The sequence below is a fragment of the Callorhinus ursinus genome, unplaced genomic scaffold, assembly GCF_003265705.2.
Source record: "Callorhinus ursinus isolate GAN/ISIS: 27379988/994484 unplaced genomic scaffold, GSC_fseal_2.0 scaffold12, whole genome shotgun sequence".
Taxonomy (NCBI): Eukaryota; Metazoa; Chordata; class Mammalia; order Carnivora; family Otariidae; genus Callorhinus; species Callorhinus ursinus.
This window is the reverse complement of record NW_027397074.1, coordinates 25,326,778-25,351,971: the sequence shown is the minus strand read 5'-3', so window position 1 is coordinate 25,351,971 and position 25,194 is coordinate 25,326,778. Positions and strand designations below refer to the sequence as shown.

Here is a 25,194-nt window from a genome sequence, read left to right as displayed (position 1 = left end):
GTGTGTGTGTGTGTGTGTGTGTGTGTGTGTGTGTGTGTGTGTGTGTATGCCCACATCTTCTTTATCAATGCACACAGGCTGCTTCCATAATTTGGCTATTGTAAATAATGATGCAATAAACATTGGGGTGCATATATCCCTTTGAATTAATGTTTTCCTATTCTTTGGATAAATACCCAGTAGTGGAATTATTGGATCATATGGTATTTCTATTTTTAATTTTTTGAGGAACCTCCATACTGTTTCCCACAGTGGCTGCACCAGTTTGCATTCCCACCAGCAGCGCACAAGTGTTCCCTTTTCCTCTACATATTCGCCAACACTTATTTCTTGTCTTTTTGATCTTAGCCATTCTGACAGGTGTAATGTGATATCTCATTGTGGATTTGATTTGCACTTCCCTTATTAGTAGGAGCATCTTTTCATGTGTCTGTGGGCCATCTGTATGTCTTCTTGGAAAAAAATGTCTATTCAGGACCTCTGCCCGTTTTTTAATTGGATTATTTGACTTTTTGGTTTTCAGTTATATAAGTTCTTTGTATATTTTGAATATTAACCCCTTATCAGATATGTCATTTGGAAACATCTTCTCCCATTCAGTAGGTTGTCTTTTTGTTTTATCGATGGTTTCCTTTGCTGTCCAAAATCTTTTTATTTTGGCATAGTCCTAACAGTTTATTTTTGCTTTTGTGTCCCTTGCCTCAGGAAGACATATCTAGAAAGATGTTGCTATAGCTGATGTCAGAGAAATTACTTCCTATGTTCTCTTCTACGAGTTTTATAGTTTCAGGTCTCACATTTAGGTCTTTAATCCACTCTGAGTTCATTTTTGTGTATGGTGATTGAAAGTGGTCCACTTTTGTTCTTTTGCATGTAGTGTCTAGTTTCTCCAGCACCATTTGTTGAAGAGACTGTGTCTTTTCCCCATTGTATATTCTTGTCTCTTTTGTCATAGAAAAGTCACATGCATTGCTTTTTTTAAAATTCTGATTCTTAGGCTATAGCTCCAAAGATTCTGTTTTATGAGATATGGGTCAGGCCCAGGAATCTGCAGCATTTTTAACAAGGAGCAGAGCACCTGTTACAGAGGAGGTGCTCAAGAGTGATCACTACAAAAAAAAAAAAAAAAAAAAGACTCCATTACACAAATTTAAGATGTTTTTCTTCTGGCTTAGTTTATTAGATAATGCTATTCTGAGGTAACACCCTAATTCTATCATGATGAACGAAGAAGATATGTTTTCCAGAAATTCACATTTATGAAGATTAATGTGTTACTCTTAGTAAGAATCTTTCCCTTCATAATAAGCTTTGGTTGCATTCAAAGGGAAAAAAATAGATGCTGAGTAAGACAGCCGCTAAAATATGAAAGAATACTGTCAGATTAAGATTACCAGAAAGCCAACACCTAGGTCTTCCAACGCTACCTGAATTACCAGTACAAAGTACCATGTTTGTAGTGCACATTTTACTTTGACTGTCATCCTCATTCTTTATTTCTTCAACAGAATGAAAGAAAAAATAAGCTTTTAAGCTCAAATATAAAAGCTACTCATCACAACTTTTCAGTTAAATAGTCTCAAATGTGGAAGACATAGCATTATGAAAGCCTCTAATGAAAAACTAGAGGAAACTCATTTATGGAATATGGTGTGCGTGCTTAAATTGTTTCCCTACTGATGTTGTACGAAATAAGCGTCCCCTGGAAACAGCAGCAGGGTAAACCAGTCAATGACCCCCAAATAGCTACACCAAAAATATGGCGGCCCGAAGGTTTTAGTTCAAAGAAAAAGTCTCTTGGAGTGGTTCTGCAAAGTTTACAGGTGTTAATCCGTCAAATACATGTACTATGGTTGAAGACAAAAAGAGTTATAGGCCACCTGGAATTCACATCTGTATAATTAGGTTAATAAAATGCTTCTCAATCGCTCCACTGATTAAAAAAAATACTTAAGGTTCCAAATATATTACTTGAAGAAACTTGAAGCTTTTTGCTTCTTTGCCTATTTAATATTTGAAAGGAAATGTGTTTAACCTAGAAATGTTGTGGTTTTATTTGCTTTTTGTTTATTTGTTTATGGCTCAGCTACAGTGGAAGAGAAACCATAAGTCTATATTTTTATGAGGTCCTTTTCAAAGTGTATGATCACTAAATTACAGAGAATGAAGAGCAGTGGTTCTCAGCCCTGTATGCACACTAGAACTGTCTGGAGAACGTTGAAAAAAAAAAAAAAATACTCCTGTCTGGGCCAAACCCCAGGCCTGTCTAACCAGAATGTAGGGATTCTGGAGGCCCCAGCACCAGTTTCTTTTCAGAGCGCTCCCTAATGCACAGGAGGGTTAGAACCAGGGAGGAAGAGAGACAGATCATCCGACTGACATCACTGAGCCCCAGTGTGAATGAATGACTTGCTCACAATTAATTGTATGAAACAGAGGGCTCACTTCTGTTTCTCAGTGTGGTCCACACCTCTCCTCTGCCCCATGACGTTCCTTCTAATCTACACAGTCAAGGAGATAAGGCAGACCACGGTACACCCCACACAGGACACCCTTGCCTGAACACTTCCAACTCTAAAGTGTCACTAGGTGAACAGGTCAACCAGAATTAGGAGCCAACAGATGTCAAAGTTCTGTTAATTCTATCCATAATGGGAAAATAAACAAGTGCATAATGAAGTAAGTTTAAAAATCCTGGCATGCTTGCTTTAGAATTGAAAGGTCAGAGTAAAAATACAGATTGCCAAGCAAAGTAATTGTAATTTGAGTTTTTCTGGGTATCACAATACATGGGTAAAGAGCTATTAATAGGGTCAGTTGCTTTTTTAATCCATCAACACTCCACTTTTTAAAAAAAAAATTTGGTATATTTCTGTTGTAAGAACAGGGAGTAAAAATAGGAAGCACATGCTAAAAATCTGTTTAGTCTTTATCTTTGTTGTTTTAATTAAAGCCTTCAGTCCTAGAGAGAATCAAAGTGACTTACTGTCCCTCATCTCCTGGAATGTAAATTTGTCTCGCACACAGCTAAATTTCCACTTTTAAATAAAGGAAGGAGCACAGAGACGATGAGATTACCCAAAAATTCCATATAAAAATGGAATAGTTTAACTTGAGTGTGTATACATGGTTTGAATGATTCTGAGGATGAGGAATTCAGTAGGAGTCAATCTTAAAAATAACCCATTACATTTCAAAATCTGACCTATCATTTCAACTGGAAAATGCAAGGTGAGAGTGAGTTACATATTTCAATATCAATACTTCAAAGATGAAATCCAAGCTACTGAATTACTAACCTCTGATTCTCGATTCAGTTTTACAAAATAATTAGCTTAATGGAAACCATGGGTCCTCATGCCCTACTTTAAGAAGCACCTGCAAAGGGGTGCCTGGGTGGCTCAGTCGGTTAAGCACCTGCCTTCGGCTCAGGTCATGATCCCAGGGTCCTGGGATAGAGCCCCGCATGGGGCTCCCTGCTCAGCAGGGAGTCTGCTTCTCCCTCTGCCTGCCACTCCCCCTGCTTGTGCTCTCTCTCTCTCTCTGTCAAATAAATAAATAAAATCTTAGAAAAAGAAGAAGAAGAAGAAGCACCTGCAAATTCTGAAAGCCATGATGAATGTCAGTTTGACCGTAACCCAAGCCCTTCCATCTCTGGGGCAGGCCTTGCTCGATTTCATTCTGCCTGCTCCAAAGTTCTATTCGGTATCTGGTCAACAATGTCAGCAAACACAACAACAGCAATCTAAATTATTCCTTTTCATCTTATATTCTCTGGGGTTTTCTTGTTGCTGTTATTTTTCCTTCTTTTTGCCATAACATAATAAGCTAATTCATGCCTTTGTCTTAGTTTTGGAAGGAATTATATGCCAACATCTAGGCTACAGATACCCTTTTCCTTAATTTAAAATAACTATGAGGTTGCACACTACAGTAGTAAATTTGTAATCAACTTAAAGATAATGACTTAAAAGTACAATTAAACATGTCATAACACAAGAAAACCCTGGTAATTACAAATAGTACCATGCTCGCTGGGGTTTTAAACAGTAGCATAAAACTAAGAAAAATCGCCACCCAGTGATGCAAATGAAAACTGCAATTTGTTTTTGTGTAAAATGAGTACCCTGGAGGATTACTTCAACTTCATTACTGAATGAAAGAATAGCTAGTACCTTCTTATGTGAATAGGAACTGGTTACAAGGGAAAGGATGTTTTTCTATGAGGCTCTTTTCCCCCTTATCCTTAATTCAGCACACTCGACATTTCACAAAGGCTAAAAGCTTTGGAAACCTTAACAGGGAAAAAGCTTTCTGTCCAAAAGTGAGCTAATTATATACCAACAGCCCAGATATTCCTATTATCAACACAGTGCCTAGGCTCTGCCTGAACCCTGAATTTCAAGTCTCAGGGTGTTGACTTCAGCAACCTAGCAATGCCATCTAATCTTTGTGACCTAAAACCTGTTTGTGTTAAGCAGGAAGGCTTGCCTAGGGTAAAAGGCACTCTCGAGTGGGAAAAAAGAGATAATTTATATTTTTCACAACATAATTTACTCTGACCATTTTAGAACAGGTTATGAAGACCACATACAATGATAATCTAACAAATTCTGTAGAAACTGTTATTGAGAGGAAGTTGTTGTCATAAATATAATTGTGTTTCTAAGTCTTCACTTGGTTGTATCACTTCCAAAACACAACAAAACCCACCATATATGTTTATTTTCCTGCAATGTATTTACTGCACGTGAGGACAAAGAAAGTTATGTGGCTATATGATAACCAAAATATACGTGTGCAAGTATGGGGCATGTTAATAAGAGCATTTCAATATCTACCATTTGACCTATTTGGCATTTTCCAAAATATTTTACACAGTGTGCACTGAGACTAAAGTATGTATCACTTGTCAGTATGTTATCACATGATAAGAAAAGAACTTAGCAGAACAAGTCAGCTTTAAAAAAAGATGTTACCATTTTAAAAACCATTTTTTAAGACAGCCTACCATATTCCTAATAATCTGTCCTGACTTTTACCAGTCAAATCAATTAAGTCCCTAACTGTTGATGCATTTTTTACTAACTAAATAATGTATACCATCTTCCAACCTCAACCTCATTAAGGAGATTGCAGTTGTCTGCAATATTTAAAAATATTTAGAATATTATACACTACATATTACATACTGAAAAGTTTGAGGTAGCCAAAATTAGAGCCCAACTTTATGAACAACAACACTCTTTCATTTAAAAAATGAAAACAAACACCACACTTTCTCTTCAGAACAGTAAGGAACACAATATAAAAAATGTTTAAAGAGCTTAAAATGTCACTAATGTCCTAAAAATTTAAAATGATATTATGATGTTAAAAAAAAAAAAAAAAAGATGGGTAGCTTAGTGGTTAAGAGGATTAGGCTCCAAAGTCAGATTGCCTGGACTACTTCTAGATCTGCTATATGTTAGCTGGAGCAACTCAGAAAAGTTAAGTCCTCACCTATATGTGGACATAATACTGCCACTGTTCTGAGCATCTTACACACGGTAACCCACTTAATCCTCTCAATAACCCTATGCGGTTGGTCCTATTGCTAAATGCCCTCCCACCCCCCGGAGGTTATATACCTTGCCCAAAATGGTGAGGAGTGGCAAATATACCACCCCCAAATATGCCACTTTGGCATAAGGATTATTTTGAGCTAAAGGCTTTTGAAAAACAGCAGGTGCAAAAAAGGGTTCTCTGACCTTCCCTTTCCTTCCTGAAAGCAGGAGAAAAAGCCCCGTATAGAAGATGCCAGGAGGAAAGAAACACTCTTATCAGCAGAGGTAGAGAACTGAGGCCAACAGAACTCCGTACAAATAGATCCTGCTAAAATAACTCTTATCTTCCTTTAGTCTCCCCACATTCTTTACTCTTCCACAGTGGCCTCTTTGTTCAACCTGGTATATAAGCACGTAGGTTTTGCCACTTCTTTGGTCTTCATTTTCCTAGGGGGGCTCCCGTGTACGTGTGAAAACCTGCACGCTTCTCTCCCGTTAACGCGTCCTATGTGTATGTACTTCTCAGGCCCAGGCAGAGACCCTAAGCGCAGCGAGAAGTTCTGCTTTCCCTCTAACAGAGACTCTGGCAAGTTGGAGCGCTGGGATACGGAGCTGATGGGCCTGGCTCGAGTCAGGATTCTTACCTGCGCTTCACGGTAGCGCCTCTGAAGTATGCCTGAGGAAGAAGGGAGGTGGTGTGGTCGATGAAAGAGGGAAGACACAGGAAGAGAGAGCTGACGCTGATGCTGGCTGGTGGCACCACAACTTCAGGAGAGTAAGCTCACAGGACAGTAGGAAGATGCGAGGATTTTTCATGGAAAGTGGTGAAGGGGTAGAACTTTGTACCTGGAGGGCAACAGGGCTAAACAGAGACAAGCTTCAACACTCATGGAAGCTGAAGGACCAAGGAGCCTCAGCAGACATCTAGGGGACTTGTCATCTGGCTTGGATCATCTGAAACAGGGAGGGCCACCAGCTGCATTTCAAATTACATCGCTGCGGTGGAATGACGACAGAAGTGTCACCATGACTGCCGGGGACACCACTGCTGCAGGGGAGGTACCGGGCAGGGACAGCACCTACCCGACTCTGTCCGAGACGGTCCTGGGAAAATGCCCTTACAGCACAGCATGTCGGCTTTCGGGAAAGCGTACCCTTAGGGCTTAGGTATAGCCGATGGCACAGCTGGAACACGAGAGCAGATGAGAGTAATGAAGTGCTGGAAGTTTCCTCAGGAATTAGCAAATCTGAACGTTTCTGTGTCTTCTGAGGCTCAGCTAAAGACCACTTCTTTCTCTTCTTTTTTTTTTTTTTAAGATTTTATTTATTTATTTGACAGAGAGAGACAGCCAGAGAGGGAACACAAGCAGGGAGAGTGGGAGAAGGGGAAGCAGGCTTCCCGTGGAGCAGGGAGCCCGATGCGGGGCTCGATCCCAGGATCCTGGGATCATGACCTGAGCAGAAGGCAGACACCCAACGACTGAGCCACCCAGGCGCCCCTAAAGACCACTTCTTAAACCAGAGTCTTTTCTAGAAGAGGAAAGGTCCACAGTAAATAAGCTTCACCTGCTGAGGTAGAATAGCCTGGAAACCGGGCCCCTATTGGTCTAGCTAGCTAGAGTGAAGATTCTACATGTTTCGAGCCACCAGACACTGGAGGAGATTTCTGAAAGAGCAGCAGCTTGAGTGTTTTCAGCTGTGGTTAAAACTTACCCCTGAAGTGCTGCCAAATGGCAGCCCAGCGAGCCAGAGAGGTGAAGATGTACAAAGAGTTTCTGAGGCCCAGCATTAGAAGCTGCATGTGCTCTCAAAGATGTCTATGCACGAATCTCAACATCCTTTAGATGGCTATTTGAGTACAAAAACAGTAATGTTGATTTTGGATCACGAAACAAAAAGCAGCAAAGTTCTCTACATATGTGTTGAGACCACAGAGAAACACAGAACAGAGTTTGGAACACCAGGCTTGGTTGAAGCAAATTTTGAGAGATGAATTTCTTGCGAAAGGCCTAAAGAAGAGACCAGAGGCATCCCTGAGGTTCAGTTAGTGAGGCTAATTCAGGAGGTACGAGGGAAGCAACACTGGCAACTTTCAAGGAACAGAAGTTGGGACTGAGGGAGCCAGTTCTGACCTGGAAGCCACGGCACAAATTCCTGAGTGGTAAGAAGGGCCAGATAAGCAGGCGTGTGCATGGAACCCCAGTTTATGCTCGTCAGAAAGTTCCCCAGGCAAAACCACTGGCCCTGGTCAAACAATGCCTCACAATTTTTGCCTCAGGTGTAGAGGATCTGGGCAGAGAGAAAACAGCTCTGCCCACCCGAGCTATTGTCCCTGTCCCAGGACAAATGAGGCAGATTCACAGAAAGTGCCAGAAGAGAAAGGGCATCTGCCAGCACTACATATTCTGGCCTGCCAGAACTCGACTGTGGAAAAGATGGGATATTCTAAGGTAACATTTAGCCACAAGAAAAACTCTAATCTGTCTCCCAGAGGTTAAGGCCTAGCAATGGAAGAGGGCCAGATGGGTGAAACCTTTGTGTCCTTTCTGTGAGAGACCAGATCCTAAAGAGAATGCTGAAGAGGCAGACACCCAGCCACCTACCCTTCTGAAAGTGCGGGGAAAGAGGACTGGCAGGAACCCTGGCTCTGAGAGGACCTAAACTGAAAATTCAGGATCACCCTCAAATCCAAGGAGCCATCCTCCACTTTTCAAGACATATAGAGCATTTGCCAATACAAGGGGACCCCAGTCTGACTGGGCCAAGACTGAAGACTGTAAGAGGTAGGAAACTGGAATCTGGAAAGGGGGACACCTGAGAAACATCCCAGGGAGCAAATACCCTATGAATTTATGCACATCCTGTCAGGGAAGGAGCTGAGTTGGGCAGGAGGAAGTCCAGAGTGGAAGAGGGTGCGTGCTACGTGGGAATGTTAGGCTTTGGCTCACCATCCTCTGGGGAGAGAATTTCTGGGACGAACTATACAAAAACTGTAAATCTCTTCCTTGGGGGGAAAGACACAGTGACATGAAGGAAATGTTATTTTTCAGAATTCCCCTTGGAAAGAGCATTGTATTTGTTTGAAAGAAATTTTTTTTAAAGCCACCAAAATCGTAATAACTGCAGGTATCAATCAATTTTATAATAGAAAATAAACGAGTCTTAACAAACATGTAGGAGACAATTTAACATATTTAAAAAGTATACTTAATTCAGCAAATTATTTATTGGATGCCTAATTTAATTTCAGATGCTAATTTAAGAAGCAAGGTCTGGTGCTGTTTATAAAGCAGAACTTGATCTACCAAGGATCCTTCAAGACTTCTGGTTTTTCACAATTAAAAAGGTTCACCAGCTTATGTAGAAAAAAAAAAGGGGGATGATTTTATACATTTAATTTGAAGGATACAGCCAAGGTAATATATAAGAAGTGTATGACTTGATGATAATAATCTAAGTGATTAATGACCTTTATTTTTATAGATTTCACATACATAAATGAATTCTGGAATTAGTAGGAAATAATTTTTAAAAAATCAATCACATAATTTCCAAGTAATCTTTTAAAGGAAAAATTATTCAACCAATTATGATTTTGTTTCTTAAAAAGACTCACCTAAAAGGACAAATCCATCTGCTTCTGTATCTGGTGCAGAGGGCTTTTTAGATTCCGGAGATTTTCTGAAGAAGGGAAACATTGCTGCTGTCTGAAACAGAAACACTATATAATGTCAAGTTCAGATGAAAATGTAAAAAAGTCTTACCCTTTTTAGTAAAAAGCCAAACATAGAGATATCACAATAATTACTTTTAAGAATTCTATTACCAGACTTAAGAACATAAGCCCTCTCCAAGTGTCAGAAGACAAACCCAGATATTAAGGGGCACAGACTTCCAGTTCAAAATCATGTGTGCCTTGAACCGTGCAACCTTTATCAATTTCTGAACAGGCAGGAAATTATATATATAAAACTAAAATCAACAGATAACACCAGAATCTGGAAGGATCTTGCTAACTATAAATTGGACACTGGACTGGTGAAAGGAAAAACCAAACCAAACAAAAACTCGTCCAGGTTTCTTGTCATGCCATAACCAGCTTAAGCTTCATAAAACTGAGGCCACGTGAAAAAAAGAAAGGAAGGCACTTCTAACATCCTCCACAGTCGGTTACTTGATTCAGACACTCCAGGGCTGACTGTATCCATTGCAACCAACTTTAAATTCCCATCAATGCAGATCTTTGTGTTGGTAAGACTGTGTGCCCCAACACACACACACACCCCCCACTTTTCTCTCTCTCCTCCCATCTTTGTATATTCAGGGAGGACAACAACTCCTAGAAAACAATGGGGAAGGAAGTTGGGGGGGAACCAGAGAGGACACACCACATTCTGAGGACAGTCCCTGTAAGCAAAGCAACGTAAGTCTTGGTGGCGGCAAGTGCTCCACATTTTAGTTTCATATATTCCACCCACACCAGAAAATGAAGCAGGGAGGGTAAATAAAGATTTTATCTGAGCAAAAGCCTTCTGGAAACGGAGAACTGTACTGGGGTTTGTGGAGGTCGACTTGCCCTGAGCTGTGGACCCGAATGGACAGTAACGGAGCTTATTTGTTGATAGAAAACATACAACTGGAGAAGAATAACACAAGGCATGTGATCAAGAAAATAGTTCAGTAAAGGAAAAGGAGCAGCCTCTGAAATCCTCAAAGAAAACACTTACAAGATACAGTGAGTGGTCTAAAGGAAAGGTCTGGAAATAGTTTGGCATCCTCAGCAGAGGACAAGGAGACACAGCCCATATGGAACTGGTGAAAAATGAGATTAGATGCAAAAGCAAATGCAAAAGATGAGAAGACAGAGTGAGATGCGAAGAATAACTGAGTAAGATGAAGAGAAGCGTGTGCGAGAAGGAAATGGTATCAGAAGAGATACCTGGTTGGCTTACAGGCAGGAATGTACAAAAACAGAGCTCAGATTCAAAGACTTGAAAGACTGGAAAAGGCAACTGACTTCTCAACCCCAAGCAGTTGAAAATAAGACGGAGAAAGCCTTTGAAGGAACAACAGCAGATTAAAACCCAACCTCAGGTAAGCATCAAATCAAGAATACAACCATTACACCTGGTATTAAAACCTCAGCCTGGTTCAACGCGGCATGTAGTCAATCCCCTCACTTGGGATAAAATGGTTCAGGAAAAACAGACGAAAAGGTTAGGTCTTCAGCTGAAGCCTAACAGAGAAAAGTTACCCTCATATAAGGAAAGAGGGAGCGAGGACCTGTGGGGTGAAAGCAGTGAGGAATGTAGGCAATCTGAGAGATGTCTAGCAAAAATTGTAGGTCTGGCTTATGGACACATGAAGCCGACTGGAATCAAATAGCTAAGAAGCCAACAAAATGTTTGAGAGCTGTATGGCCAAAATGACCACTACCAGTCTGGATTAAAAGAAGATCAGCGTGCTTAAGTGGCTCAGTCTGTTAAGCAGTCGGCTTGGGCCATGGTCTCAGGGTCATCGGATCGAGCCCCGCATCGGGCTCTCACTCAGTGCGGAGTCTGCTTGAGATTCTTTCTCTTTCCCTCTCCCCCTGTTCTGAAACAAATAAATCTTTTTTTTTTTCTTCTTAAAGGAGGACCATGACTAGTGGATATTTACAACAACCCTGGAGACAGAAAGTTGCCAGGGAAATTGCTCAGACCCCAAAGAGGGCCTATTCTCCAGTGCCCGCTTCAGTGATAGCCAAGGAAGTTACTAGAAAAGGAGGAAACTCCAAGAGGGTGGAGCCAATGGGCATGGAGAACAAGGACTGGGGGCCTCTCCCAGGAAGCAGAATCTGGGCATAATTAATAAACATCCTCCAACCCAAGGTGGGGGCCCCCCCAAAAGCTTGCTCAATTCCATTTCAGAATTGCTACCACTCCATGACTATTGTATTATCTCCCATTCCTCCCGTTTCTGAATGAGAGTGGTTCGGGCAGTATGTTTCCCAGTTCCACCAGAGTGGGAGGGGACAGGGGGGTGGGTCATTTTAATTCATGAAGTCTCCAGACCAAGAGATGGCACACCTGGGCCTGATGGAGAGATACTGGCCTTCGAGTGTGACGCTGTGACCGAATGGCGCAGTTTAGATTACTGCCCTTAGGGAGGGGTGAGTTATCTTGCCTACAATGAAGAGAACTGTGTATGTGGTGACCACAAATGAGAACCATGGAATCATTAGGGTTGTTCACTGGTTCTCTGCCTTCTGGAGACATAGGACTGCAGTTTTCTTTCCTCCTTGGAGGTAGATGTGGCCATGTAGCTTGCTTAGTTCACTGTGTCATGTGCCATTAGGGTGCTACATCAAGGAGCTTTGTGAACACAGAGAAAGAGAAGCCCTTTAAAAAGCGGTTCCTCTTCTAGCATATAAAGAAAAGCATTCTAACAGAAGTATTCAAATTTCCAATATTTTTTTTAAGGTTTTATTTATTTATTTGTCAGAGAGAGAGAGCACAAGCAGGGGGAGTGGGAGAGGGAGAAGGAGGCTCCCCGCCGAGCAGGGAGCCTGGTGGGGGGGCTTGATCCCAGGACCCTAGGATCATGACCTGAGCTGAAGGCAGACGTTTAACCGACTGAGCCACCCAGGTGCCCCTCCAGTACTTTTTCATGTCTGGCCACAAAACAGAAACAGAATGAACATGGAAATTATAAAAGTGGTTCTGTTAAGTCAGTCTCAAGCCCCAAAAGTTTAAATATGTTGCTATAAAAGCCAGACCAAGGGGCACCTGGGTGACTCAATCAGTTAAGTGTCTGACTCTTGGTTTCTCTTTTTAATGCAAGTGTTTTGTACAGAATTTGTAACTTAAGTAATTAAGTGAAACATTTAAATTTTTCATGACCTAAAATATCAAATTTAAACTATACACAGGCTGCATCAGTTTGTGTTTCTTAAAACTCAATAATGAGAAAACAACTCAAAAAAAAAACAGGGCAAAAAATACGAACAGACACTTCACCAAAGAAGATATGTGGATGGCAAACAATCACATGAAAAGATGTTCAACATCCTTAAGCAATAGGCAAATGCAAATTAAAATCTCAGCAAGATACCACTATATACCGATTAAAATATTTAAAATTTAAAAGGCTTGCCATGCCAAGTGTTGGCAAAAACGTGGAACAACTGTAAGTCTTGTATACTGCAGGAGGTGTGTAACACAGTACAACCACTATGAGTAAGAGTTTGGCAGCTTCCTGAAAATATAAACATACATCTACCATATGACCCAGACCTTCTCCTTCAGGTATTTACCTAAGAGAACTGAGAGCGTATGTCCACACTTGTACACAAATGTCATCCAGCTTTTTTAGTAATAGCCCAAACTGGAAACAACCCAAATGTCCCAAACCAGGTAAATGGATACACTCTGGCATATCCATAATACTATTTAGCAGGAAAATGGAATGAAGTCCCAAGATCTGCTACAACATGCATGAATCTCAATAGAATTAAGCTAAGTGAAAGAAGCCAGACAAAAAAGAGTTCATACTGTATGATTCCATTTATATGAACTTCCAGAAAATGCAAACTAATGTATAATGACAGAAAGCAGATCAGTGGTTGTCTGGGGAATGGGGAAGGGGGGGGTGGAGGAAGGAGGGATTACAAAGAAGCACAAGGAAACTCTGGGGCTGATGAATAGTGATTGTGGGGGATGGTTTCAGGGGCATAAATATATCTCAAAACTCATCAAAAGATACACTTTCAATATGTGCAATTTATTGTATGTTGATAATAACTCAACAGAGCTATTTTAAAAATTCGTTATTAGCACAATATCCTAGATGTCATATAAATGTTTAGTTCACATGATTCGGAAAATTGTCTCAAATCTCTTAAACCTCTGTGTGTGTGTTACAGATACAGTCTTTGTATAAAAGACAAAATGCTTCTTTTCTCTGTGTATCCACACAAAACTGAAAAATAAAAGGACAGTGTCTTCACTTTTAATGGTATGCAGAGAAGGCATATAAAAGGGCTAGCTTGATCGCTAGACAGGGCAGATCCTATTGCTCTGAAAGGGCCCAGAGTAGGGCAAGTAATATATTTATTTTTCCCTATTATTCTAAGGCTTACCTATTAAGTAATATTACCCATGACAAAAGGATTAAGGCAACCTGGTTTTCTCAATTTATCTTCTTTCAATTTCAATAGACTACTAGGTAATGTAAAATGCACATACACTGCAATTCCTATCTGTGATTGATCAACAGCGGCCACTTAACTGTAATAACATACAAGTTTCCCCTGCTATCTGAACGTAGAGCACTTCTGTAAAAGCTTTTTCTAAGCCCAAATGGCATAAAATGAAAAAGCAATCATCATTAATTTGTATGGAAAAATTTTTGAACATTCCCAGACCCCCAAAATAACTTCTCTTCAGCTTTTCAGGTACCCTAGGACACATCTTGCTAAGGGATACACAAAATAAATCCAGATAAAGCACAGATGCTCGGGGACACAGTGGAGACCTATGGCAGTTTGATGTGGAGATGCTGAGTGCAGTTCCCAGGGAAGGTGCCTGGCAGGGTCCCTCTCGTTGCTTAGGATGCACACTGCCTCTATAATAGCTTGCTGCAAACACTGAGCCCTATTTTTACTTTTTGCCTTTTTATCATAAAAGTGGAAAATCCTCTTCAGACTTGTTTCAGTTAGCGACAACAGGTACTAAGGTAAGTCTGTCGTAAGAGCAAAGCAGTGTCATGTGAACTTCACAGATAGGTAGCCTTGAGTTCAACGTCATCTGCTGGGTAAGGTACAGACAAAAGCAAGGAGGAAGGCCTTTCCTGTAAGAAGGGTCACTATGAACAAAGAGTACAGTGCGCTTAGAGGACAGCAAAGGGATTAATCTCAACAGAGGCATGCACATAAGCAGCAGAAATAAAGACTGCAAAAGAAAGGTGGAGACAAATTATTGAAAGGGCTGAAGAGTCAAGAGTATGTTAGCATATCCACAGTAGCAGATCAGGATCTGTTTAATGTTACTGCAGGATCTTGAGGGAAGACGTGTTTCAGAAAGATTAAGTTTAAAATAATATGCTGGAGAGGCTGACTGAGAGCATCGAATCAAGAAGTTAGAGAGCTGCAGCAAAAAGGGAATGGATGAAGATGGGAGATGTTTGAATGAAAAAAGAAGAGATGTGCAGAAATACGGAGTAAGACCCAGTGACTCTCAGCTCTACAAAATGCAGATGGAAACTACAAGGCGTTCAAGCCTGAACAAGAGTTCAAGCCTGAAAGAAGAATGTGATATTGTGATATTATGAATAAGAAAAGTTCATTTCCACAGAGGAATTATAATGAATTCTGTTTCAAACAAGCTAGATGTAAAGGAAATGTGACTTGTCCAAATGTAAATATGTAAAATGCAGTTAGAAAAATAGGAACCAGTGCCCCAGAGAAAAGGAGTTGTTAGCACCTAAGTGGTAGCTGAAATCATGAACATCAATGGTATTTCAAATGGAAAATGTAAAAGTTCAAGGACTGAGGTCATGATCTCTAAGATCTCAAATTATACTATGAAAATACATCCCCTTAATTACCACCAAAGTGATGTGTACACTCCCTTTTCTTCAATATTTTCCAAAAACATACTTGGCTGTCTTATTAGGACTTAAATGTTAACTCGACTATACTGTTTCACGTTTCAAAACTGCAGAAACAACTGACCTCTTCAGCATAACCCAGGGGTGGTAAATTCAAATGCCAAGCAGCTAAGTATGCGTGAAGCCAGCCTCCTGTGAGAAAGAAGGAGTGAAGGGGAGTCCCGTCTCCCACAGGCACCTCCAGAAAGGGAGGGAGGGAGGGCAGAAGGGAGGGAGACACATACTCAGGGAGCCGCGAGGAGGAGCCCTTCACCAAAACAAGGCCTGTGAGGGCTTGATTCAGAACCAGTGAAAGAGAGCTTTTGATGGTTTTGAGCTAGGAAACCCTGGACTCAGATTTGCACTCACTGTTATGGCCAAGCTAAAACCAACAATAAAAACAGTAACAACAACAAACACAAACGGGACCAGGCTGAAGCTGTGGTTAGCTCATCTCTCCTCCATGAAGACGATCCCAAAGCATCTAGAAAGCTCGGTGGAATGCGGCCTGACCGTCCAAAGCTGCCTCAGATTGAAGGGCCCATTTTAAGGCCTGTGAGTGGGCCCAGGAGCCTGGGGCCCTCTACTGCTGCTCCTGCTGGCTCAGCCCCCTTAGAGAATCTTCCAGCTAAAGTGATTTATTTTTCCTCAAATATTTTTTAAATAAATCATTTTAGCTGATATGATTTACTTATAATTCTTTAATCATCTGTTTTAACATCTTTTTTGTATATTCCTTACAGTACGTCTTTTTACTGTATTTGTTTTATACTATTTTATTCTTTCTGTAGTTTTCCTAATTTATTTGTTTCTTTAAAAAAAACTAGCAGCCTTTCTAATTATAAAAGGAATTTCTATTTTTTGTGTGTGAAGGGGTGGGGGGGGGATAAGCATGTTTATACTTAGAAAACAAAAATACAGAAAAATATACACCAAACCTAATAGCTGTCAATAGCAGGATGCGTGTCCAGTTTATATTCACTGTAGAGTTCTTTTGTAGTATTCCCGTTTTTCTATTTAAAAAACAAAACAAAACAAAACAAAACAACAGAAGGCACCTTTGGTGTTTCTGATCATAGTTTCATGAAGGAATGTGGGCCCAGTGTCACCAACTCTGATTTTTCAAGACAAAGTGGAAATCGAATTATTTTGGAAAAAAAGCTAGTTTTTTGATGATAGTAACAAACTGAAAATATTTAAAAGATACTTCACAGACTGAATAAACTCTCCACAAACTGGATGTGGCCTTCAGGTGTAAAATGTTAAACCTAGGCCAGGACTGTGTGTAACAGCTTCAATTTAGTGAGCATAAAGAAAAATTGTGAAAGGCTTTGAAATTTAGTGCATCTTCTGGCTAGCTTATTCATCTGGGTTATGGCAACTTTTGTTTATCTCTGACTAGGTTATATCACCACTCTGTAGGAGGTAACTTGTAGAAAATGGATATCATGCCAATAATTCCTATCCACAGAAATGTATCTGGTAAAACGCATTAATTACTGCTCTGTGGGACAGTGACCAGTTTTGCCTCCATTTATAAATTCAACATTTCCTTCTTTGACTATAAATGTGGGGTGATACTCTGAGTTCTCTTTTGAACCAGTTATATCTTACAAGTTCCCTTCTCAGAGTTCAGTAGTCTTTGACAGATTTTTACATTTGTATGACAGAGATGATTTTAACCCCTTTTAAAATTTATCCATTAACTTTGGACTACTAATTAGGATTACCCAAAGGTTTTCCTCTGTTTTGCCATCCTAGATAGGTTTTTTATTTTTGAAGGTTTGTGATACTGGTGTAATGAGGGAAAGGTATGGGTATCTGAGAGGATAAGCAAGTGGGGGACAAGGAAAGACCTTGATGTCACAGACAAGCTCCCAGGAAGTCTGAAAGCCAATTAATTGAACTGAAGGATTAACATAAATTTTATTTCCAGGGCGCCTGGGTGGCTCAAGTCGTTAAGCGTCTGCTTTCGGCTCAGGTCATGATCCCGGGATCCTGGGATCAAGCCCCGCATCAGGCTCCCTGCTCGGGGAGAAGTCTGCTTCTCCCTCTCCCACTCTCCCTGCTTGTGTTCCGTCTCTCGCTGTGTCTCTCTCGGTCAAATAATAAAATATTTTTAAAAAATTATAAAATAATTGCATTTCCACCTCTGATTTTATGCTCAGACCAACCCCTCCCCCTCCAAAACACTCAGGAAACAAACAAACAAAAACAAAGAACTGAGGGCGCCTGGGTGGCTCAGTTGGTTAAGCGACTGCCTTCGGCTCAGGTCATGATCCTGGAGTCCCGGGATCGAGTCCCCCATCGGGCTCCCTGCTCGGCAGGGAGTCTGCTTCTCCCTCTGACCCTCTTCCCTCTTGTGCTCTCTATCTCTCATTCTCTCTCTCTCAAATAAATAAATAAAATCTTTAAAAAAAAACAAAAACAAAGAACTGAATCTTGGATCTATAGCTGTTTTCCAAACTGCAGGTCCCAACCGTTTAGCAGAAGTAAACTCAATTTAGTGGGTCATGACCACATTTTTAAATAGAATGAAATAAGAGAAAAAAAAAAGAAGAAAGGGAAAGGGAGGAAAAAGATTATCAGAGAGTATCATGTATGGCAAATAATGGTTTATGAACTTTTGCTTTGGATGCTAAGGTCATGATATGAAACTTATCTCTTAGTTTGGGTTGCAGGCAAAAAGTTTCAAAGCCACTAATCATACTGCAGTGCTCACATAACCCGTAAAAGGATTGTGAGACATTATGCACCCCCTTGCATTTTTAAGGTAACATCTAAAACTTTCCACTGAAAATTATAAAGGATGTAGTTTCTAGCATATTATAAATATTCAAATGTTGAAATAAAACTGTTTTAACATTCTTTTAAACTTCTCCAATGGAATCTAAACACCAGAGCATTTTAATATCCACCATCAACCATTTTAAAAACACAAGAATAAGTTCTTTTCTAACAGTAGGAAATTTTACATTGCTCTTTTTTTTCCTTGAACAAGTATTTCCATTCCATTTCCGCTGGTCTGGAGCAGCTCGGAGATGTCCTCAGAACACACCAGCTCAGTTTTTACAACACACCCAGATGAATACAAAGTGGTGATGGCAACCTCACTTTGAGGAGAGCCTGTCCTTTAATGTAACACTTTTAAGCTTTTCACTTGTCACCTAACTGCAAAGTGACAACATGCGCATATATAACAGCCATTATAAGTTGAAGTGATAAAGGGGTGCCTGGGTGGCTCAGTCGGTAAGTGTCTGCCTTCGGCTCAGGTCATGATCCCAGGTCCTGGGATCGAGTCCCGCATTGGGCTCCCTGCTCAATGGGAAGCCTGCTTCTCCCTCTCCTTCTGCTCCCTCTGCTTGTGCTCTCTCTGTCAAATAAATAAATAAAATCCTTATAAAAAATATTGAAGTGATATGATTTAATAAAACTCACTTCCCTCACGTGACGAATATAGTTGCTTTTAGCAAACTGATAAGTTAAACAGGTATGATTTTCAGCCTAAACAGAGTATCTAAAGTACTTAGAAAGTTGGAAGATCTTGAGCTACAAATTCATAATTACATAGCACCAGGCTAGACAGGATTCTGGAAGAGTGCAAAGAGCTCCAGAGAACTTCACAGTGAAGATTTCACACGGGGGCCATGTTGGAACTTTTTTTCTTCATTTTGTACGTTTTTTTTTTTTTTTTTTCTTGATCTGGGTTGCAGGGGTGGGCAGTGTTTCTAGTTTATCACCACAACTTGGTGACTTTTAACAGTTGGCTTTACTTGCCATGGGGAGCAGCACAAAGGCTTCATCTGATAATCTCAACTGCCAGCTACTCATTAGCGTGTAAGATGCATACCACCAGGAGCTGTTTGCAATCATTAGCTGTCGCTATAATAATAGAATCCTGCTATCTTGGAAGCATTACATAATCTGACATTACTAATTTTCTGGAATTTTCTCTAGTGGAATTGCTTTTCAAGCATATGACAAAGTCATCTTGAAAAGTCACAAGCTGGTCCAAGAAAGTTTTAGAACAGAACATTCCTTCTTCTCGTACCCTTTTTACATCATTGCATACAGACAATCTCACTAAGAGTAAAATGGACCTCATGCAATTTTACTCTCCTCCATTACTTTGTAAATAAATATGACCCCCAATTACCAGGGAGGTTTTATGTAGTTTTATTGTTATTGTTGGATTTGGGGATTTTTGTTGGTTTGTTTTCCTTTTAATTAGCTATCCTATTATTTTCAGAATCAAGACTGGTATCCTGGCAGTGATAACAACTGGCTGCTTTTCCCTCTCCTGTCCCTTATTCATAAAAAAAAAAAAAAAAGAACAGCATAATAATAATGTCTCCCCTGACTCTACTAATTTAGGAAGGCAAAATCTCAGAGGAGTTAAGATGGCAGAGGAGTAGGGAGACCCTAGGCTTACCTCCTCCCTGGAACACAGCTAGATAAATATCAAATCATTCTGAACATCCAAGCAATCGATCAGAGGACTAAGAGAGTGAAAATGCACAACTAGAGCTGAAAAACACACAAATAAAAAACCGCCACATCGTGGAAGGTAGGAACTGCAGAGAGTTGATTTGGGAGAGAGAAGAGATGCGGGTGCTGCATTGGGGAGGGAGTCCTGATTGCAGAGAGAGGAGTGAGAGAGAAAGAAAGAGTGGGAATGGGCGCACAGAGAACTGCACAAGAAAAACTCTTCCCTAAAACCACTGACCGAGAAAAGGAGAAGAGTGGAGCATCAAGTTCTTATTAATAGGGAAGTGCAGGGTGTGAAGTTTCAGAGATCACAAAGTGTGAAGTTTCAGAGGTTGGCAACATCACCAGGGTCATGCCTGGGTCTTAGCAGTGCTCCAGTGGGGAAGGAAGGCAGAGACCCTGGAGTGGGCAGTGAGGTCTGAGGATCCCCTGGGTCTAATGTGGAAAGCCAGTTTCCCTGCTTGGAGTACATTTGGGAGAGGGGTTGCTGTGACCTCTCCAGGGGCAAAGGACCCAGAGGGAGCCAATGAGCTGCCCCATTGGCTAGCATAGGAACAGAGGCATTGGCTAAAGCAGTGAGTCTTGGCAGGCTTTCTGCTATGCCTTGCCATGAACTCTAAGCCACTGTGTGGTCGCACCTCTGATTTCTGGGACGAGCCTCTGGACAGCTGCAGCTCAGCCAGACCCTCCGCCAGGAGATCAGCGTGGATCCCGCCCATGGGGATCTCTAAAATTTTGAATTTTGGAACCCAGCCTGTGCCTGAGATAAAACACGGGAGTGCCATACCAGCTGGCAGGCAGACAGCTCAGAGGCAGGCAGGGTGAAGACAGGGATCTAACAGAGGCCAGGGACACAGCAGAGGTGATTGTGTGCTCTTCTGTGAGGGCTTCCTGAAGGCTGGCAGGTGCCAGCTCCCCATCCCAGGAGGAGAGAGCAGGGCAACGCCATTTCCACCTGGCCCATCAGTGCTGAAAAACTTCAGGGAGCAAAACAGCACCACCTAGTGGAGAACGAAGCTACTTACATCAAGCCCCGCCCCCTTGTGCCTTGCAGGTGCATCTCCACTAGGGCAAGTCCACCTGAGAATAAGAGCAACAGGCCCCTCCTTCAGAACACCAGCACAAACCCCTTGCAGGCACCAAGTCTACAGATCAGAATATGCAAAGCTTCAGCTCTAGGATAAATAGGATCTATCTTCCTTTTTATTTTTATTTTTTATTATTATTTTTAATTAAAAATTTTAATTTTATTTTATTATTCATGTATTTTTACTTTTTACTTTTTAAAATTTATTTAAATTTATTTTTTTAAATATTTTTTGGATCTAGCTGCTTTTAACAAGCAGACCAAAACATACCTAGGATCTAGATTCCTTTCCCCCCACCCCCCGCCCCCGGACAAAATGACAAGATGGAGGAACTCACCCCAAAAGAAAGAACAGGAAAAAAGTCACAGTGAGGGATTTAATCAATACAGACACAAGTAAGATGCCTGAACTAGGATTTAAAACAACAATTATAAGGATTCTAGCTGGGCATGAAGAGAGCATAGAAGACACTAGAGAATCTCTTACTGCAGAGATTAAAAGAACTAAAATCTAGTCAGGCCAAAATTAAAAATGCTATAACCCAGATGCAAACCCAAACAGATGCCATGACAATGGAAATGGATGAATCAGAGGAAAGAATTAGTGATACAGAAGCTAAAATTATGGGAAAAAATGAAGCTGAAAAGAAGAGGGAAAGAAAAGTATTGGATCATGAATACAGACTTAAGGAACTCAGTGACTCCTTAAAGCATAATAACATTGGTATCCTAGGAGTCCCAGAAGATGAAGAAAGAGAAAAAGGGGCAGAGGGTTTGAGCAAATTATAGCTGAAAACTTCTCTAACCTGGGGAAGGAAACAGAAACTGAAATCTAAGAAGCAAAGAGAACTCCCGTTAAATTCAACAAAAGCCGGCAATCAGCAAGACATATCATAGTCAAATTTAAAAAATACACAGACAAGAATCCTGAAAGCAACAAGAAGTACAAGGTAAGACAGATCAGGTTTACAGCAGATCTGTCCATAGAAACTTGAAAGACCAGAAGACAGTGGCAGAATATATTCAACGTGCTGAATGGGAAAAAATATCCAGCCAAGAATACTTTATCTAGCAAGGCTGTCATTCAGAATAGGAGAGAGAGTTTTCCAAACAAAAACTAAAGGCGTTTGTGACCACTAAACCAGCCCTGCAAGAAATATTAAAGGAGACTCTCTGAGTGGAGAAAAGACCAAAAGCAACGAAGACTAGAAAGGAACAGAGAACACCAGCAGAAAAACCAACCTTACAGGTAACACAATAGCACTAAATTGATACCTTTCAATAATCACTCTGAATGTAAATGGACTAAATGCTCCAATCAAAAGACATAGGGTATCAGGGGTGCCTGGGTGGCTCAGTCGTTAAGTGGCTGCCTTCGGCTCAGGTCATGATCCCAGACTCCTGGGATCGAGTCCTGCATCAGGCTCCCTGCTCAGCAGGAAGCCTGCTTCTCCCTCTCCCACTCCCCCTGCTTGTGTTCCCTCTCTCGCTGTGTCTCTGTCAAATAAATAAATAAAATCTTAAAAAAAACAAAAGACATAGGGTATCAGAATGGATTAAAAAAAAAAACAAAAAGACCCATCTATATGCTGCCTATAAGAGACTCATTTTAGACCTAAAGACACCTCCGGATTAAAAGTGAGGAGATGGAAAACCATCTATCATGCTAATGGACATCAAAAGAAAGCCAGAGTAGCCATACTTATATCAGACAAACTAGATTTTATTTATTTATTTATTATTTATTTATTTATTGAGAGCGAGAGAGACACACATACACACGGTGGGGGGGAGGCAAACAAAAGGGAGAGAATCTTAAGCAGACTCTGTGCTGAGTGCAGAGCCTGATGTATGGCTGGATCTCACGACCTTGAGATCATAACATGAGCCAAAATCAAGTGTCAGATGCTTAACCAAGTGAGCCACCCAGACGCCCCCAGGCAAACTAGATTTCAAACCAAAGACAAGAGATGAAGGGGGGCATTATATCATCCAAAAGATCTAACAATTATAAATATTTACGCCCCTAACTTGGCAGCACTCAAATATATGCAACAATTAATGACAAACATAAAGAAACACATTGATAATAATACAATAATAGTAGGGGACTTTAACACCCCACTTACAGCCATGGACAGATCACCTAGGCAGAAAATCAACAAGGAAACAATGGCTTTGTATAGACCAGATGGACTTGACAGATACATTCAGAAGATTTCATCCTAAAGCAGCAGAATACACATTCTTTTTGAGTGCACATAGAACACTCTTCAGAATAGATCACACACTGAGTCACAAATCAGCCCTCAAAAAGTACAGAAAGACTGAGATCATACCATGCATATTTTCAGACCACAACACTATGAAACTTGAAGTCAGCCAGAAGAAATAATTTGTAAAGACCACAAATACACAGAAGTTAAAACACATCCTACTAAAGAATGAATGGGTTAACCAGGAAATTAAAGAAGAAATTAAAAAGTACATGGAAGCAAATGAAAATCAAACATGACAGTCCAAAACCTTTGGGATGCAGCAAAGACAGTCCTAATATGGAAGTATATTGCAATGCAGGCTTTCCTCAAAAAGCAAGAAAAGTCTCAAATACACAAACATAGCCTTACACCTAACAGAGCCAGGAAAGTAACAGCAAATAAAGCCTAAAGCCAGCAGAAGAAGGGAAATAAGATTAAAGCAGAAATAAATGATACAGAAACAAACAAATAAAAAAAACCCACTAGAACAGATCAACGAAACTAAAAGCTGGTTCTTTGAAAGAATCAATAAACTTGATAAGCCCCTAAGCCAGACTTAACAAAAAGAAAAGAGAAAGGACTCAAATAAATAAAATCACAACTGAAAGAGGAGAGATCACAACCAACACCACAGAAATACAAACAATTATAAGAGAATATTATGAAAAATTATTTGCCAACAAACTGGGCAATTTTGAAGAAATGGACAAATTCCTAGAGACATACAAACCATCAAAGCTGAAACAGGAAGAACAGAAAATTTAACTAGACTCATAACCAGTAAAGAAATTGAATCAGTAATCAAAAATCTCCCAATAAACAAAAGTCTAGGGCTAGATGGCTTCCCAGGGGAATTCTACCAGACATTTAAACAAGAGTTAATACCTATTCTTCTCAAATTGTTCCAAAAAATAGAAATGGAAGGAAAACTTCCAAACTCCTTCTACAAGGCCAGCATTACCTTGATTCCAAAACCAGACAAAGACCCCACTAAAAAGGAGAATTACAGGCCAATATCCCCCTGATGAAAATGGATGCACAAATTCTTAACAAGAAACTAGTAAATCAAATCCAACAGTACATTAAAGAATCATTCACCACGATCAAGTGGGAAGTATTCCTGGGCTGCAAGGGTAGTTCAATATTCACAGATCAATCAGTGTGATACACCGCATTAATAAAAGAAAGGATAAGAACCATATGATCCTCTCAATAGATGCAGAAAAACATTTGACAAAATAGCATCCATGCTTGATAAAAACCCTCACCAAAGTAGGGATAGAGGGAACATACCTCAACATCATAAAGGCCATATACAAAAGACCCACAGCTAATATAATCCTCAATGGGGAAAAACTGAGAGCTTTTCCTCTGCAGTTGGGAACAAGACAGGGATGTCCACTCTCACCATTACTATTTAACAAAGTACTGGATGTCTTAGCCTCAGCAATCAGACAACAAAAAGAAATAAAAGCATTCAAATTGGCAAGGAAGAAGTCAAACTTTCACTATTTCCAGACAACATGATACTCTATGTAGAAAACCTGAAAGACTCCACCAAAAAATTGCTAGAACTAATACGTGAATTCAGCAAAGTTGCAGGATATAAAATCAATGTACAAGAACCTGTTGCATTTTCTATACATCAATAATGAAGCAAAAGAAAATTAAATCAAGGTACTTACCCACTTACATTTGCACCAGGAATCAACCTAACCAAACAGGTAAAAGAACTGTATGCTGAAAACTACAGAACACTTATGAAAGAAATTGAAGAAGGCACAAAGAAATGGAAAAACGTTCCATGCTCATGGATTAGAAGAACAAACATTATTAAAATGTGTATACTACCCAAAGCAATCTACACATTTAATGCAATCCCTATCAAAATACTACAGCATTTTTCTCAGAGCTAGAACAAATCCTAAAATTTAGGATTTGGAACAACAAAAGAGCCTGAATAGCCAAAGCAACCCTGAAAAAGAAAAACAAAAATGGATGTATCACGATTCTGGGCTTTAAGCTGTATTACAAAGCTGTAGTCATCAAGACATTATGGTACTGGCACAAAAAGAGACACATAGATGGGGTGCCTGGGTGGCTCAGTCATTAAGCAGCTGCCTTCAGGTCAGGTCATGATCCTGGGGTCCTGGGACTGAGCCCCACATCAGGCTCCCTGCTCAATGGG

General features: G+C 40.4%; 1 protein-coding gene across 1 annotated transcript in view; it reads right to left on the bottom strand.

The window, feature by feature from the left end:
* UMAD1 (UBAP1-MVB12-associated (UMA) domain containing 1) overlaps positions 1 to 25,194 on the bottom strand; it is a 215,023-nt gene that overhangs the window by 176,909 nt on the left and 12,920 nt on the right. Inside the window, exon 2 of the mRNA XM_025872948.2 lies at positions 9,163 to 9,253. Within this exon, the coding sequence (XP_025728733.1) occupies positions 9,163 to 9,244 (82 nt within the window). The 5' untranslated portion in view covers positions 9,245 to 9,253. The remainder of the gene's footprint in view (positions 1 to 9,162; positions 9,254 to 25,194) is intronic.